Source organism: Hyperolius riggenbachi, chromosome 4, assembly GCF_040937935.1.
Source record: "Hyperolius riggenbachi isolate aHypRig1 chromosome 4, aHypRig1.pri, whole genome shotgun sequence".
NCBI classification, from domain to species: Eukaryota; Metazoa; Chordata; class Amphibia; order Anura; family Hyperoliidae; genus Hyperolius; species Hyperolius riggenbachi.
In genome coordinates, this window is record NC_090649.1 from 404096404 (window position 1) to 404115052 (window position 18649).

General features: G+C 46.9%; 1 protein-coding gene across 1 annotated transcript in view; it reads left to right on the plus strand.

Annotated features, from left to right (window-relative positions):
• PCSK2 (proprotein convertase subtilisin/kexin type 2) overlaps positions 1-18649 on the plus strand; it is a 277467-nt gene that overhangs the window by 181216 nt on the left and 77602 nt on the right. The window contains exon 4 of the mRNA XM_068232302.1: positions 17325-17433. Coding sequence (XP_068088403.1) covers positions 17325-17433 — 109 coding nt within the window. The remainder of the gene's footprint in view (positions 1-17324; positions 17434-18649) is intronic.

Consider the following 18649-nt stretch of genomic DNA (forward strand, 5'->3'; position numbering starts at 1 on the left):
GTCAAAAAAATTATACATACATAGGGCTTCCTCCAGGTCCATACGCTCGTATCGCTCCCACACCGCCGTCCTCCAATGTCTGCAGCGCCTGTACCAGGTCCCCACACTTCCGTCAGTCGGAGCCAGTATGAGGTAAGGGAAGAGCGCGCTTCTCCTGTGTAGACTGGAGCCGACTAACTGAAGTGCGGGGACCCGGTACAGGCGCTGCAGACATCGGAGGATGGGGAATCCGATCCAAGCGGATGGAGCTGGAGGAAGCCCCAGGTAGGGGGTTGCAAAAGTATTCGGCCCCCTTGAAGTTTTCCACATTTTGTTGTATTACTGCCACAAACATGAATCAATTTTATTGGAATTCCACATGAAAGACCAACACAAAGTGGTGTACACATGAGAAGTGGAACGAAAATCATACATGATTCCAAACATTTTTTACAAATAAATAACTGCAAAGTGGTGTGTGCATAATTATTCGGCCCCCTTTGATCTGAGTGCAGTCAATTGCCTATAGACATTGCCTGATGAGTGATAATGACTAAATAGAGTGCACCTGTGTGTAATCTAATGTCAGTACAAATACAGCTGCTCTGTGACGGCCTCAGAGGTTGTCTAAGAGAATATTAGGAGCAACAACACCGTGAAGTCCAAAGAAAACACAAGACAGGTCCAAGACAGGTCAGGGATCAAGTTATTGAGAAATTTAAAGCAGGCTTAGGCCACTAAAAGATTTCCAAAGTCTTGAACATCCCAAGGAGCACTGTTCAAGCGATCATTCAGAAATGGAAGGAGTATGGCACAACTGTAAACCTACCAAGACAAGGCCATCCACCTAAACTCACAGGCCGAACAAGGAGAGCGCTGATCAGAAATGCAGTCAAGAGGCCCATGGTGACTCTGGACGAGCTGCAGAGATCTACAGCTCAGGTGGGAGACTCTGTCCATAGGACAACTATTAGTCATGCACCGTACAAAGTTGGCCTTTATGGAAGAGTGGCAAGAAGAAAGAAATTGTTAACAGAAAGCATAAGAAGTCCCGTTTGCAGTTTGCCACAAGCCATGTGGGGGACACAGCAACCGTGTGGAAGAAGGTGCTCTGGTCAGATGAGACCAAAATTGAACTTTTTGGCCAAAATGCAAAACGCTATGTGTGACAGAAAACTAACACTGCACATCACTCTGAACACACCATCCCCACTGTTAAATATGGTGGTGGTAGCATCATGCTCGGGGGGTGCATCTCTTCAGCAGGGACAGGGAAGCTGGTCAGAGTTGATGGGAAGATGGATGGAGCCAAATACAGGGCAAACTTGGAAGAAAACCTCTTGGAGACTGCAAAAGACTTGAGACTGGGGCGGAGGTTCACCTTCCAGCAGGACAATGACCCTAAACATAAAGCCAGGGCAACAATGGAATGGTTTAAAACAAAACATATCTATGTGTTAGAATGGCCCAGTCAAAGTCCAGATCTAAATCCAATCGATAATCTGTGGCAAGATATGAAAACTGCTGTTCACAAATGCTGTCCATGTAATCTGACTGAGCTGGAGCTGTTTTGCAAAGAAGAATGGGCAAGGATTTCAGTCTCTAGATGTGCAAAGCTGGTAGAGACATACCCTAAAAGACTGGCAGCTGTAATTGCAGGAATATATGGTTCTACAAAGTATTGACTCAGGAGGCCGAATAATTACGCACACCCCACTTTACAGTTATTTATTTGTAAAAAATGTTTGGAATCATGTATGATTTTCGATCCACTTCTCAGTTCTCACATGTACACCACTTTGTATTGGTCTTTCACGTGGAATTCCAATAAAATTGATGCAAGTTTGTGGCAGTAATGTGACAAAATGTGGAAAACTTCAAGGGGGCCGAATACTTTTGCAACCCACTGTATGTATAATTTTTTTTTACTTATACTGAGCTCTGAGTCCCTTTGAGTGTCACTGCTCAAGCTTCACACACCCCTATCAGAAGCAGACTTGTAAAAGTTTAAATCAAAAGTAAACAGACCATACCTGCTTTCTATCCTAATAAGCATGCACATTTTGGCAAAAATGTATTAAGTAAAGTCAACCATTTCACCCTCATCTACATCTTTTTAACTACAGCAATGTCTCAGCATCCACATGAAATCACAAAACATTAATAAGGTCACACTTCTTCTAAATCTAAATACATGGCCAATAATATTTTACATGCATGGCAAAACAATTTTAACATTCCACAATTTGGCAATATGGTGACTTAAAACAAAACATTTACTTAGAACACTTTTTTTTTTATTATCAATAAAATAATTTTATTGCATGGAGTTAGTCAAAGTGGTATGACTTCTTTGCTTTAAAAGATTGTTTACAGTAAAAAAGGTACTACCAGAAAAACACTGGTAACAGAACAGCATTCAAACAGTTAAACACATCAATTTCTTCTTCAGTGGGAAGCTTAGCACTGTTGCCGAACTTGAGAAAGTGATTGCAGTAGTAGCTGATAAGAAAACAAACAAAATAATACAAATACTGCTAGCAGTGTCTCAGCTGAATACAAGACAAAAGTGTTCACAGGAGAAGACACATTCTCCCTGAATACATTGCAATATATGAATATAGCATATATGCAATACATTACAATGGCAGCTTTCAGTGCAGATAAACTACTTTGGGAACTTGTGCGCAACGATACTTGTGCACAAAAGCAAATATGGTAACTGTATAGTTAATACAAAGTAGGAAAACACGTTTTTACTGAATGTTATGTCAGAGTTGAATTCCTCTTTAAAGTGACACTTAAGTCAAACAAAAAAAATGAGTTTTACTCACCTGGGGCTTCCAATAGCCCCCTGCAGCTGTCCGGTGCCCTCGCTGTCTCCCTCCGATCCTCCTGGCCCCGCCGGCAGCCACTTCCTGTTTCGGTGACAGGAGCTGACAGGCTGGGGACGCTAGTGATTCTTCGCGGTCCCAGACACATTAGAACCCTCTTTGCTGCTATATGGTATATGATATATGCTATAGTAGCATAGATGGCGCTATTGTGGCCAGGAACGCGAAGAATCACTCGCGTCCCCAGCCTGTCAGCTCCTGTCACCGAAACAGGAAGTTGCTGCCGGCGGGGCCAGGAGGATCGGAGGGAGATGGCGAGGGCACCGGACAGCTGCAGCGGGCTATTGGAAACCCCAGGTGAGTAAAACTCATTTTTTTTTGTTTGACTTAAGTGTCCCTTTAAAGAGACTCCGTAACAAAAATTGCATCCTGTTTTTTATCATCCTACAAGTTCCAAAAGCTATTCTAATGTGTTCTGGCTTACTGCAGCACTTTCTGCTATCACAGTCTCTGTAATAAATCAATGTATCTTTCCCTTGTCAGACTTGTCAGCCTGTGTCTGGAAGGCTGCCAAGTTCTTCAGTGTTGTGGTTCTGCTATGAATTCCCCCTTCCAGGCCCCTCTGCACACTGCCTGTTTATTATTTAGGATTAGAGCAGCTTCTCTCTTATCTTTTACAAGCTGGATAAATCGTCATCTGAGCTGGCTGGGCTTTCACATACTGAAGAATTACAGACAATGGCAAAGCTGTTTGCAGGAGAAAAAAGAGCAGTCTGAAACTTCAGTGCATGAGAACTGCAGGGAGAAAGAAACACACAAATGATCTCTTGAGATTCAAAAGGAAGGCTGTATACAGCCTGCTTGTGTATGGTTGTATTTTCTATGTGTGGACATACAGTACATCAACCTACTTCCTGTTTTGGTGGCCATTTTGTTTGTTTATAAACAAACTTTTAAAAACTGTTTTTAACCACTTTTAATGTGGCGAGGAGCGGCGAAATTATGACAGAGGGTAATAGGAGATGTCCGCTAACGCACTGGTATGTTTACTTTTGTGCGATTTTAACAATACAGATTCTCTTTAAAGACATTGAACCTGCAAAGATTAATTCTTGCATTGTATACAAACAGTGGGAAATACAGTATTTTGCTTTCCATCGCATTCTGTCAGAAGCAAAAAGGACCCAAACCCTTGTCCACAAGCCTTATAAAATGTATGCTAATTGCATCATTCAAGAAGGCAATGAGCAATGCAAAGTGCACTACCCCACAGCATCCAATCATAATACATTTTCACTTATCTGAGTGCAGTCACCTGAAAACCAATTGGTATGTTATCACACTTTGCTTAGCGGCATTGCCCTTTGCACTTCATTATTGAATAGGCCAGTAAATGAAAAGACTTGGAGCTTGTGAGACATTTAAGTTATAAAAAGAAATAAATAAAGGGGATTTTGAATTGGTATTTGTGGAATAATCCTTAAAATGTACATAGAATTCCCAAAACCCCAGTAAAATATTGGCAGATAAAACTGAATTTACCTTCTCAGATAATAATGGGAAACTTTTAGGAAACAGCACAGATGCCAAGAAGGGCAAAAGAAACAAAAAAAAAAATGAAAATAGGGCGATTTGCACCTGCACCTCTAAGATTTAAGCCATTCTCTAGCAACCAGCAACCAAGGGTCCAATCACTCAACCGTTATGCTTTAATAGTGTGTTGAAATGAGAGGGAATCTCTTTCCTCCAAAAGTCACGTTTCTGGCAAAAAAAAAAAAAAAGTGTTTTTTATTGTCAAAATGTAAGGCCTAGTGCAGTGATGGCTAACCTTGGCACTCCAGCTGTGACAAAACTACAAATCCCATCATGCCTCTGCCTCCCCAAGATATGCTTAGAGCTGTCAGAGTATTACAATGCCTCATGGGACTTGTAGTTCCACCACAGCTGGAGTGTCAAGGTTAGCCATCACTGGCCTAGTTGATCCACTGCCTTATATCAGTTCCTATGCCCAAATCTCCTCCACAGTCATCACCCTGTGTGGCACGTCCCCACTCAGCGTCGGGTGACAAGTTGCCACAACCCAGCACACGGTTACACCCAGGCTTTAATGGGCAAAGACAAAAAGGTAGGGGGAGAGAGAAGAGGGCTCCGGTAGTGCATTAATGTGTTTTACTCTCAACACGCAATAAAGTGTCACTTACAATTGGATGTATCTTGTAATGCACTTTGCTCTAGTCCGCAGAAGGTCCTCTCAAAATGTTTCAGTCCTGGCCAGGCTGAAACAGTTTGAGAGAACCTTCTGCGGGCTAGAGCAAAGCGCATTACAAGATGCTGGCGCTACCCAGCTGAAAGAGAGCTTCACCGAGAGCCTAGTGCATAATCAACCACTTGCCGACCGCGCACTCATAACGCAGTTCTGCGTCGCCGGCTGCAGGCTAATTAATCAGGAAGCAGCCGCTCGCGCGAGCGGCTGCTTCCTGTCAATTCACGGCGGGGGGCTCCGTGAATAGCCTGCGGGCCGCCAATGTAAACACAAGCGGAAATAATCCGCTTTGTTTACATTCGTACAACGCTGCTAACAGTAGCAGGGTTGTACCAGATCAGCGATCCCCAGCCAATCAGCGGCCGGGGATCGCTGTCACATGACAGGCAGGAGCCTGTTAGAGGCTGCACAGGACAGATCCGTTCCTGTGCAGCCTCTGATCTCCGAGGGGAAGGGAGGTAGGAGAGGGAGGGGGTGAATGTCGCCGCGGAGGGGGGTTTTGAGGTGTCCCCCCGCAAACCTCAGCCAGCAGGAGCGATCAGACCCCCCCTACACATCATCACCATAGGGGGGAAAAAAGGGGGGCCATCTGGTCGCTCTGCCTGCTACCTGATCTGTGCTGGGGGCTGCAGAGCCCACCCAGCACAGATCACAGAATACAGCGCTGGTCCTTAAGGGAGGGTAAAGCGTGGGTCCTCAAGTGGTTAAAGGGTCACCTCTGTACTATTGAGCGCCAGTCTTTTTTTCAGTTTTTTCTGTCTTAATGGGCAAAGTATGTGGGTGCCACCAAGACTCACTGGGCAGAGATACAGGCAATAATTGTAGTCAAACAGTCCAAGGTCATACACAGTAATCAGATGGCAGGCAATCAGAGGGGTATACAATATCGCAGTCAGCAAGCTAGAGGACAATACCAGGTTCAAGGGTTGAGACAGAAAAGTGGTCAAATACTAGCAAAGTTCAGTCTAGGCAGCAATCAGAAGGATATGTTTGAGGGAAGGGAAGGGGGACAGAAGAATTAGCGTATCAGTCCAAATGCGCTGTGAAGTCAATATGCTTTATTAGTGCTTACAATGTGAAATCTGCGTGTGCACCAGAAAAATAACCAATAAAATGTTGACAGATTTGTCAGTCCATTCAAACATAAAAGCTGGCCCACTCTACACACCATTCACACATTGACCTGAAAGCTCGCTACCAAAAACGATTCCCTTGGCTGTGTTGCACTTCTGAGTAGAGTTGGGCCGAACGGTTCGCCGGCGAACGGGGTTCGCGCGAACTTAGGTGGTTCGCGTGCGGGTACCGCACGCGAACCTTTTGCGGAAGAAGTTCGGTTCGCCCCATAATGCACCTGAGGGTCAACTTTGACCCTCTACATCACAGTCAGCAGGCCCAGTGTAGCCAATTAGGCTACACTAGCCCCTGGAGCCCCACCCCCCCTTATATAAGGCAGGCAGCGGCGGCCATTACGGCCACTCGTGTGCCTGCATTAGTCAGAGTAGGGCGAGCTGCTGCAGACTGTCTCTCAGGGAAAGATTAGTTAGGCTTAACTTCTTCCTGGCTGCATACCTGTTCTGTTCAGTGAGCCCTCAGCCCACTGCATACCTGTACTGTGATCCTGCCACTGCATAGCTGTTCAGTGATCCTGCCACAGCATACCTGTTCTGTTCAGTGAGCCCTCAGCCCACTGCATACCTGTACTGTGATCCTGCCACTGCATAGCTGTTCAGTGATCCTGCCACAGCATACCTGTTCTGTTCAGTGAGCCCTCAGCCCACTGCATACCTGTACTGTGATCCTGCCACTGCATACCTGTTCAGTGATCCTGCCACAGCATACCTGTTCTGTTCAGTGAGCTCTCAGCCCACTGCATACCTGTACTGTGATCCTGCCACTGCATACCTGTTCAGTGATCCTGCCACAGCATACCTGTTCTGTTCAGTGAGCCCTCAGCCCACTGCATACCTGTACTGTGATCCTGCCACTGCATACCTGTTCAGTGATCCTGCCACAGCATACCTGTTCTGTTCAGTGAGCCCTCAGCCCACTGCATACCTGTACTGTGATCCTGCCACTGCATAGCTGTTCAGTGATCCTGCCACAGCATACCTGTTCTGTTCAGTGAGCCCTCAGCCCACTGCATACCTGTACTGTGATCCTGCCACTGCATAGCTGTTCAGTGATCCTGCCACAGCATACCTGTTCTGTTCAGTGAGCCCCCAGCCCACTGCATACCTGTACTGTGATCCTGCCACTGCATACCTGTTCAGTGATCCTGCCACAGCATACCTGTTCTGTTCAGTGAGCCCTCAGCCCACTGCATACCTGTACTGTGATCCTGCCACTGCATACCTGTTCAGTGATCCTGCCACAGCATACCTGTTCTGTTCAGTGAGCCCTCAGCCCACTGCATACCTGTACTGTGATCCTGCCACTGCATAGCTGTTCAGTGATCCTGCCACAGCATACCTGTTCTGTTCAGTGAGCCCTCAGCCCACTGCATACCTGTACTGTGATCCTGCCACTGCATAGCTGTTCAGTGATCCTGCCACAGCATACCTGTTCTGTTCAGTGAGCCCTCAGCCCACTGCATACCTGTACTGTGATCCTGCCACTGCATACCTGTTCAGTGATCCTGCCACAGCATACCTGTTCTGTTCAGTGAGCTCTCAGCCCACTGCATACCTGTACTGTGATCCTGCCACTGCATAGCTGTTCAGTGATCCTGCCACAGCATACCTGTTCTGTTCAGTGAGCCCTCAGCCCACTGCATACCTGTACTGTGATCCTGCCACTGCATACCTGTTCAGTGATCCTGCCACAGCATACCTGTTCTGTTCAGTGAGCTCTCAGCCCACTGCATACCTGTACTGTGATCCTGCCACTGCATAGCTGTTCAGTGATCCTGCCACAGCATACCTGTTCTGTTCAGTGAGCCCTCAGCCCACTGCATACCTGTACTGTGATCCTGCCACTGCATAGCTGTTCAGTGATCCTGCCACAGCATACCTGTTCTGTTCAGTGAGCCCTCAGCCCACTGCATACCTGTACTGTGATCCTGCCACTGCATACCTGTTCAGTGATCCTGCCACTGTATACCTGTTCTGTGAACCCGCCACTGTATACCTGTTCTGTTCAGTGGACCCGCCACTGTATACCTGTTCTGTGAACCCGCCACTGTATACCTGTTCTGTTCAGTGGACCCGCCACTGTATACCTGTTCTGTGAACCCGCCACTGTATACCTGTTCTGTTCAGTGGACCTGCCACTGTATACCTGTTTAGTGAACACGCCACTGCATACCTGTTGTGTTCAGTGAACCTGCCACTGCATACCTGTTCTGTGAACCCGCCACTGTATACCTGTTCTGTTCAGTGGACCCGCCACTGTATACCTGTTCTGTGAACCCGCCACTGTATACCTGTTCTGTTCAGTGGACCCGCCACTGTATACCTGTTCTGTGAACCCGCCACTGTATACCTGTTCTGTTCAGTGGACCTGCCACTGTATACCTGTTTAGTGAACACGCCACTGCATACCTGTTGTGTTCAGTGAACCTGCCACTGCATACCTGTTCTGTGAACCCGCCACTGTATACCTGTTCTGTTCAGTGGACCCGCCACTGTATACCTGTTCTGTTCAGTGGACCTGCCACTGTATACCTGTTCTGTTCAGTGGACCTGCCACTGTATACCTGTTTAGTGAACACGCCACTGCATACCTGTTGTGTTCAGTGAACCCGCCACTGTATACCTGTACTGTTCAGTGAACCCACCGCATCAGTGCGCATACCTGTGCAGTTAAGTGAACCCACCTACCTACGTGAGTGCACGCAGTGTGATATACCACTCCGTGCATACCCGATATGGACAAAACAGGTAGAGGAAGAGGAAGAGGTAGTGGCAGAGGCAGAGGAAGGCCACCCGGCAGGTCTGCGCGAGGTCGTGTAAATGTAATTTCGTGTGGACCTGGCCCACAGTACAGTGCTCGGAAGAAGGCACGTCCCATCACCTCCCAAGATTGTCAGGACGTGGTTGAGTATTTAGCGACACAGAACACCTCATCTTGCTCAGCCACCAGCGCTACTACTAGCACCACTTCCGCTGCATTTGACACTTCGCAAGAATTATTTAGTGGTGGTGAAATCACTGATGCACAGCCATTGTTACAGCCAGATGAATTTTCACCAGCTCATATGTCTGCGTTACGCGACAACACTATGGATGTAACGTGTAAGGAGGATGAAGGACCTACACATTTGGATTTTTCTGAGGCAAGCGAAGCTGGGCAGGATGATTACGATGATGACGATGATAGGGATCCTCTGTATGTTCCCAATAGAGGAGATGAAGAGGGGGACAGTTCAGAGGGGGAGTCAGAGAGTAGTAGGAGGATAGAAGTTGCTGAAAGAAGCTGGGGCAGCTCTTCGTCAGAAACAGCTGGTGGCAGAGTCCGGCACCATGTATCGCCAGATTCGCCACCTATGTACAGCCAGCCAACTTGCCCTTCAGCATCAGCTGCTGAGGTCCCCATAGTGCCCACATCCCAGGGTGGCTCAGCGGTGTGGAAATTTTTTAATGTGTGTGCCTCAGATCGGACCAAAGCCATCTGTTCGCTCTGCCAACAAAAATTGAGCCGTGGAAAGGCCAACACTCACGTAGGGACAAGTGCCTTACGAAGGCACCTGCAGAAAAGGCACAAACAGCAATGGGATGGCCACCTGAGCAAAAGCAGCAGCAGCACACAAAAGCAAAGTCACCCTCCTTCTCCTCTTCCTCCTTCAGGTGCATCATCTGCTTATGCCGCTCTCTCCCTTGCACCTTCACAGGCACCCTCCTCCACTCCGCCTCTGCCCTTGAGCGGTTCCTGCTCCTCTGCCCACAGCAGCAGTCAGGTGTCCGTGAAGGAAATGTTTGAGCGGAAGAAGCCACTTTTGGCCAGTCACCCCCTTGCCCGGCGTCTGACAGCTGGCGTGGCGGAACTGTTAGCTCGCCAGCTGTTACCATACCGGCTGGTGGACTCTGAGGCCTTCCGTAAATTTGTGGCCATCGGAACACCGCAGTGGAAGATGCCAGGCCGCACTTATTTTTCCAGAAAGGCCATACCCCAACTGCACCGTGAAGTTGAGAGGCAAGTGGTGTCATCTCTTGCGAAGAGCGTTGGGTCAAGGGTACACCTGACCACGGATGCCTGGTCTGCCAAGCACGGGCAGGGCCGCTACATTACCTACACAGCCCATTGGGTGAACCTGGTGGTGAACGATGGCAAGCAGAAAGCGGCGGACCAAATTGTGACACCTCCACGGCTTGCAGGCAGGCCTCCTGCCACCTCCTCTCCTCCTGCTACATGCTCTTCGCTGTCCTCCTCCTCCTCCTTGGCTGAGTGGCAGTTCTCCTCTCCAGCTACACAGCCCCAGCTCCGCAGGGCCTATGCTGCATGCCAGGTACGACGGTGTCACGCCATCTTAGACATGGCTTGTCTCAAAGCGGAGAGTCACACTGGAGCAGCTCTCCTGGCTGCTCTTAAGAAACAGGTGGATGAGTGGCTGACCCCGCACCACCTGGAGATAGGCAACGTGGTGTGCGACAACGGCAGCAATCTGCTTGCCGCTTTGCATATGGGGAAGCTGACACACATACCCTGCATGGCACATGTCATGAATCTGGTGGTTCAAAGATTTGTGGCAAAGTACCCTGGCTTAGCGGATGTCCTGAAGCAGGCCAGGAAGTTCTGTGGGCATTTGAGGCGCTCTTACACAGCCATGGCACGATTTGCAGAAATTCAGCGTAAAAACAACATGCCGGTGAGACGCCTCATTTGCGATAGCCCCACTCGCTGGAACTCGACCCTCCTCATGTTCTCCCGCCTGCTAGAACAGAAGAAAGCCGTCACCCAGTACCTCTACAACTGGAGTAGAACGAAACAGTCTGGGAAGATGGGGATGTTCTGGCCCGACAACTGGACAATGATGAAAAATGCATGCAGGCTCATGCGGCCGTTTGAGGAGGTGACCAACCTGGTGAGCCGCAGTGAGGGCACCATCAGCGACTTAATTCCCTACGCGTACTTCTTGGAGCGTGCTGTGCGTAGAGTGGCGGATGAAGCTGCGAATGAGCGTGACCAGGAACCGTTACGGCAGGAACAGGCATGGGACCAATTTTCATCAGACCCAGCTGTTTCCTCAACACCTGCGGCAGCACAGAGGGGGGAGGAGGAGGAAGAAGAGAGGTCATGTGCAGAAGATGAGTCAGACTCAGAGGATGATGAGCAAGGTGTTTCTTTGGGGGAGGAGGAGGAGGAGGAGGGGACAGTGGCAGGAGAACAACCGCAGCAGGCGTCGCAGGGGGCTTGTGCTGCGCAACCTTCCCGTGGTATTGTTCGCGGCTGGGGGGAGGAGGTTGACTTACCTGACGTCACTGAGGAAGAGCAAGAGGAGATGGAGGGTACTGGATCCGACTTTGTGCAGATGTCGTCTTTTATGCTGTCCTGCCTGTTGAGGGACCCCCGTATAAAAAACCTCAAGGGGAATGAGCTGTACTGGGTGGCCACACTACTAGACCCTCGGTACAGGCACAAAGTGGCGGACCTGTTACCAACTCACCGGAAGGTGGAAAGGATGCAGCACATGCAGAACCAGCTGTCAACTATGCTTTACAATGCCTTTAAGGGTGATGTGACGGCACAACGCCAGCAAGGTACCACTGCCACTAATCCTCCTCCCGTGTCCACGCAGTCAAAGACAGGACGCTCCAGCGATCTCATGGTGATGTCGGACATGCGGACGTTCTTTAGTCCAACGCCTCGCCGTAGCCCTTCCGGATCCACCCTCCACCAACGCCTGGAACGGCAGGTAGCCGACTACCTGGCCTTAAGTGTGGATGTAGACACTGCTGTGAACAGCGATGAGGAACCCTTGAACTACTGGGTGCGCAGGCTTGACCTGTGGCCAGAGCTGTCCCAATTTGCCATCCAACTTCTCTCCTGCCCTGCCGCAAGCGTCCTCTCAGAAAGGACCTTCAGCGCAGCTGGAGGCATTGTCACAGAGAAGAGAAGTCGCCTAAGTCACAAAAGTGTTAAGTACCTCACCTTTATAAAAATGAATGAGGCATGGATCCCGGAGGGCTGCTGCCCGCCCCAAGACTAAGTCAGTCCCCGCACATACAGCATCTCTGCCTGCACGCCGTGTGACTGGCTGCCTGGCCTGCCCCAAGAAGACTAAGTCGCTCCCAGTCCCTCCACACAGCATGTCTGCCTGCAGGCCGCTTCACTACCTTCTCCGCCACCACCAACAGGGTCCGGGACTCCAGGCGGATTGCTGAATTTTTTAGGCCGCTGCTAGCAGCGGCCGCTGTAATAATTTTTCGGGTGCGTGTACATGACTGCCTAATTTTTCTGGCTGCACTGCGGGCAGCTGCAACAACAAAAGAAAAGGCATGAACATGCGCCCATTCCCCTTCGTGATCATTACCTTGCCGTGGTGAAGGGGCTTGCGTATCACAATGGAGCAATGACCGGCGCCTAGATGAGTGTCTCGGGGGGCACACCCACGATAATAAGGTCGTTGCCTCATTGTGGTCAGACCAAATTTGATCAGCTGGACAGTCACTGTTCTGTCATTCAGCTACATCAGCCAGGTGACTGACCATATGGGCTGTAAAGCCACCAAAACCTGCACTCTCGCCATGGTGCGCACCAGTCCAGCACGGCCGTCACTACACAAACAGCTGTTTGCGGTGCGTTACACGATGAGTTTGGTGCGTCAGTGTGAAGCAGTACCTTAATTACACTACCTGATTGATGTATACACATGCAAGATGTTTGAAAGCACTTTAGGCCTGTCATTTAACATTCAATGTGATTTCTGCCCTTAAAACGCTGCTTTGCGTCAAATCCAGATTTTTCCCGGGGACTTTTGGCATGTATCCCACTCCGCCATCCCCCCCTCCAGGTGTTAGACCCCTTGAAACATCTTTTCCATCACTTTTGTGGCCAGCATAATTAATTTTTTTTTTCAAAGTTCGCATCCCCATTGAAGTCTATTGCGGTTCGCGAACTTTAACGCGAACCGAACCTTTCGCGAAAGTTCGCGAACCCGGTTCGCGAACCGAAAATCGGAGGTTCGGCCCAACTCTACTTCTGAGTGCTATTGCGCAGAGTTCATCATGTATGATATAACATGTACACCAATAAGACTTCATCCATAGGGGTGAATGTTGAAAACAAGAATGCCAACTGCAGGCTCCACTCCCAGTCTCATTGCAAGTAAGCACTCCCAGCTGTTTGCAGCACTGCTCCAAAACATACAATAGCATCAGGCCACCCTAATGTAGCTGCTACTTTCTGGATGCAACGCTATCTGCAGTTATCATCAACCTCTAAAGGTGGCCATACATGGTACAATTTTACAATTAGATAATTTAGTTCGATTATTCCATTAGATCGAATATAAAGATTTTTCCAGCATGTCCGATCATTTTTCCAGAAAAAACGGGATAATCGTTCGAATTTCTTTATCGAAAAAAAAAATATTTTCAACTTTCATTCAATTCGATCATTTAGATCGAATAAACGGGAAAATCGAACGTTTTTATTGTACCGTGTATGGCCACCATAACACACCAACCACTCATGATGGTGACAAGTGTGACACAAATGACACAGTTCATTAGTGAAGCTTCAAGCAGTAAGGGTGGACAGATAAGCAAGCATTATCGGGCTATGCAGCAACATATAAACATGAAGCAAGCCGTGCAGTGTTTCTCACCAAATCCAGGTTCAGACCATGTGTGGAGGATATAATATACAACAAAATAGAGCCACATTAAACAATCCATGGTCATGGAAATACTGTAAGTCTAAACCAAACAACATCAACAGAATTCCATGGCTGAGAAAATGCACAAACACATACTGCTAGTATGAAAAATAATCAATATTTATTAAATTAAGTATCCACAGTGTAATTGAAAACAGAGTTACTGGTTACAAGCACAGGCATATATAGGTATATGCAAAGTACTATCCAAGGGCAAGCTGCACAACTAGCATATGACACTCCTCAATTCAAAATGTTTCTCCAAACAAATGCGTAATAATGAATGAGAAAATAATAAACAAAATAATGTATAACGGCTGCTTACCACTTAACGCGGTATAAAACTCTGACATAATATTCAATAAAAACATGTTTTCCTACTTTTTATATCCCATACAGTTATCATATTTGCTTTTGTGCATAAGTATTATTATTCATTTAGAAATTACAAGTTCCCAAAATACAATTTTTTTGCTCTGAGAGCTGCCATTGCATTTTTTCATAACTGGTGTATTCATGTTGTAAATGTACCTAGAAATGTTTTCTGCGTATCTGTCTGTGTTCTGGAGTGTCTGAATTGCCAGAAAATGTTTACATTCCTCACTTGATACAATTAAGTAAACACAAGATAATGTTATCTCCAGTTCAGAGGCGACCAGCTTTCCCTGTAGGGAGCTTGTAAGTCATGTGTTTAACTAGTTGAATGCTGTTCTTGTAAAAAAGAAAAATGGTGGTAGTATATAATATGCCGTAAATAATCTTTTAGCGCTAAGAAGAAATGCTGGGTTTCATACCACTTTAAGGAACGCCAAAGAACCCCCGTGCAGAAGTGCCAGGTCCGACCTCACATGTATCGCACCTCTCGGGGGCTTCCTCTGAGAATGCTTTCTCTGAGAAAGCACCCGAGAGGTGTGATACATGTGAGGTCAGGCCTGGCACTTCTGCACAGGGGTTCTTTGGCATTCCTTAAGTGGTAAGCAGCCGTTATACATTATTTTCCTTGGCGCTCTCATCCATTATAATGCATGTGTTTGGAGAAGCATTTTGTATTGAGGAGTGTCATATGCTAGTTGTGCAGCTTGCACTAGGATAGTACTTTGCATATACCTATTCATTTTTGATTCATGATATATGCCTCCGTTTGCAACCAGTGACAGGCTCTGTTATAAATTACACTGTGGATACGTCCTTTAATAAATATTGATTATTTTTCATACTAGCAGTATGTGTTTGTGCATTTTCTCATGGAATTCTGTTGTTGTTGGTTCATGTGTGGAGGATAGTCTCTAGTTTCTAGATGGATCTAGAGAGAATAGTCACTAGATGGATGCTGAGATGGATGTTCGTGCAGCAATTATGTCCAGTCTCACAAGTGCTGGTCTCACTTGTCAAATAGCCAGACCACAATGTTGGTGAGCAGAGCAATCAGAAGGATAGTCAGGTATACAGGCAAGTTTCAGGCAAGGTAATAGGCAAGAGAAGCAAAGGTACACCTAGCAGCTAGCTTTAGTGATTTACCGCTACTACAGGCAACTTATAACTGTGTCATCCAGGTTTAAATACTGCCAGCTGCCAATCAGGAAGCCCCACTGAGTCAGCCAGCCATTGGAATGCACAGCCTGCCATTAGTGAATGACTCTGCGCTAGTCAATCACTTCCTGGCTCTGAGTCGGTGCCGGAGAGTGAAAGCCGAGTGTCTGTGTCACCTAGTTACCACAGAGGAAGTTCATCCATGAAATTTAAGCCCACGGGACTTACGGACATGCCAACCGCACGCCGGGAACTAGTCATCTGTCTGCGTCAGCTACTGCAGACCAACTCTACATCGCTGGAGCGCAGCTGAAGTCAGATTGTGACACAAAATTTCTCCCAAAAAGTTAAATTTTGTCATATTTAGTTCTGTTTTGAATGAAGTAGGTGCTTGTAGACCAGGTGCTTTCATGTGAGTAGGAGGTGGTGATTAAGAGGTGGACTGATTTCTGTCTTTTGTCATGATGATGGAATACACTAACTGGTGACCCAAAGTGTCATAGCATGACTAAAGTGATTCCTTTGTCCTAAAATAAATCACTAAAGAGATCTCTGAACTCCTTCAATGATGTATAGAAAAAATGGCATGTCAATTAATGAAAATGTAAATGTTTATGCCCCGATGGTTAGTGATAGAATGTGACAGCCAGTTAAAATTTTACAGATTAAAAAAATATTAATAAACAACTGTTTTATTATGTAGGGATCATAGGATATTAAAATTGTGCACACATACAATCAGCATGTATCACTTTGAGGATTTATTTAGCCACCCATCCAAGCTAAAATAATTTGAATAAATATAACTTTTAATCTACATTATTAAAGTCAAAAGACTATTCAGTGATGTATTATGTGCATCCAATAAATGACCACTTTAGTCACCTGTTTAATATCAGTGCTAGCTCACAGTTTCTGCACCAATGGGGCCCAACAACATCCTCCTAATCCACCTTGATATTCATTTTAAAATCATTTATCTCCTTAACCACTTAAGTTCCAGCAGTCTCTGACCCCTTAAGGACCAAAGACTGGTGTTACAAAAACGGGGCTCACTGACGTCACGCCGCATAGACCCATCGTTCTCATTGTTAGCGCCGCTCTCCCTTCGCTGAAGCCCACTCACTCTGCCATCACTATGATAGCTGACTTGCTCCGTGGGCCGGTCAAGAGTCCTAACCCTGTGATCACTGTGAGCCAATTGCATTCCACGATGATAGATCGGCGCAATCAGCAGTAGCGGCGGGAGTGTGCAGCATGGTCATTGAAATGTATGCCCTGGAAGGGATAACGGGTCTCAAACAGGGCAAACATTTCAACTAGCTACATCCGGAAAAGGTTAATGAAGACAATGTTTTGTTTTTGTCAAAGTCTGATGGGGTGCCATGGTTGTGTATATAGACATTAGGCCCAGAATTACTGTCAGTTGATACTGATAACTGGACATATACAGTAATTGTGCAGCCAGATAATGTTGGGTTCCTTGTACTGCTCACCCCCAAAACAGAGGTGTACGGCTTTTCTGTAGCTATGGTTACACACCCCTTACTTTTAATCCGTTCATGTGAGTACTTTCAGCTAAACCAAAAGCTTGGTTGTTAGTCATGTACTGCTGCCTCTGTAATTCCTCTACAGTTACATCTGCCATGTTAATTACAAGAGAGGTGGGGCAGAGTTCTGTTTGAACATAAGGTGTATTTAATATCTTGATATGGCATGCCACATCTGTGCTATGTTAAATTACAGTAATGATGGTTTTTGAGATGTGTGTACCAAATCATGAATGCTGGTTTTAGATGATTATGACCTACCCATATGCATTGGAAGAGTGATCATATCATTCTATGTAGATGCTCTTTCCTCTTATGTCACATCATATCATTCTTTTAATTTGATTTATCAGATCAACACGGGTCAAGCAGATGGGACTCCAGGTCTAGATCTGAATGTAGCGGAAGCCTGGGAGTTGGGCTACACGGGGAAAGGCGTTACCATAGCAATTATGGACGATGGTAAGCACTTCAATGAATGTCTATTACAGAAGATGAATGCTTTCAAAATGTATTCGAGAAACACCCTAGAGTAGCTTTGTCGTTTTTTTCAGACTCTATTATCTAGCGGTTTTAATTTGGCAGATATCCCATTTGTATTAAGAGAAATTAGGCCGTAATTGGAAAGGATCAGCATGTATTTTTCCACAATATTGCCTTTTAAGCATATATGTATCCATAAATTCAAATAAAAGACCCATAAAGGTGTACGTTTACATTTTGTTTACATTTTGAATGTATGTACACCTTTTTGTATGTTTATTGCTCTGTTTCCTATTATATAGGACATTCATCACTGGTTGGACCAGTTCTAGGGTTAGGTGACTGTGGTATCCACCAGGCTAGGAAAGTCTCCTCTATAGCCAGTGGTGTAATTAGAATTCATGCACCCCCCCAACAAAATTTTTATGGGGCCCCTCAATGTTCCATTGCCTACCCTTGGACTGCCCCAATGCAAAACTACATATAATTTGCATTGAGGTTGCATGTAGCATCTCATTGAACACCTCTATTAGTTGTGCAGACAACTGAATTTGTAAGTCCTCCAGCCAAAAGCACTCAACTCATACACACGTCCAACAAAGTGCATGACCAACTCCTCAACATGACCGACCTCAGGACCATGGCCGGCCTTTGACCTGAGCGACTGGAGCGGTCGCTCAGGGCGCCGGCTTCTAGGGGGGCGCATTCAACTGCCCTGGCCGCATAGACGTCGCTAGGGGCTTGGAACAAGGGTAGTGCCTCTGATTGCCCACCGTCAGTGCCCCGAATGTTTTCAATGGCAGCAGAGTGTTTACGGTCAGAGATACACAGACGCTCCTAGCCAGGCTGAGTATCACATGGGGCCGGGCAGCCAGTGAGAGAGAGGAGTGAGGCTCACTCATCTCTCATTGGCTGCTGAGTCCCATGTGATCCCCGGCCAGGCTGGAGAGCACCGAGCACGTGTGTCTGCTGATAAATGTTAGGGAGGAGAGAACAGCGAAGAAAAGAAAGCCGTTGGGCGGCAATGGGCGCTGGGGAGACACTTTCCAGAAGAAAGAGTGAGTACATGTCACCAGTCGCCCGGCTTTGTTCACAGCACACACAGGACACAGCCTTTGTCAGACGTGTCTGTGTGTTGATGCTACGCAGCAGCTTATGGCTAAGGACTGGAATGTTACTTCAGAGGAGTCACCTG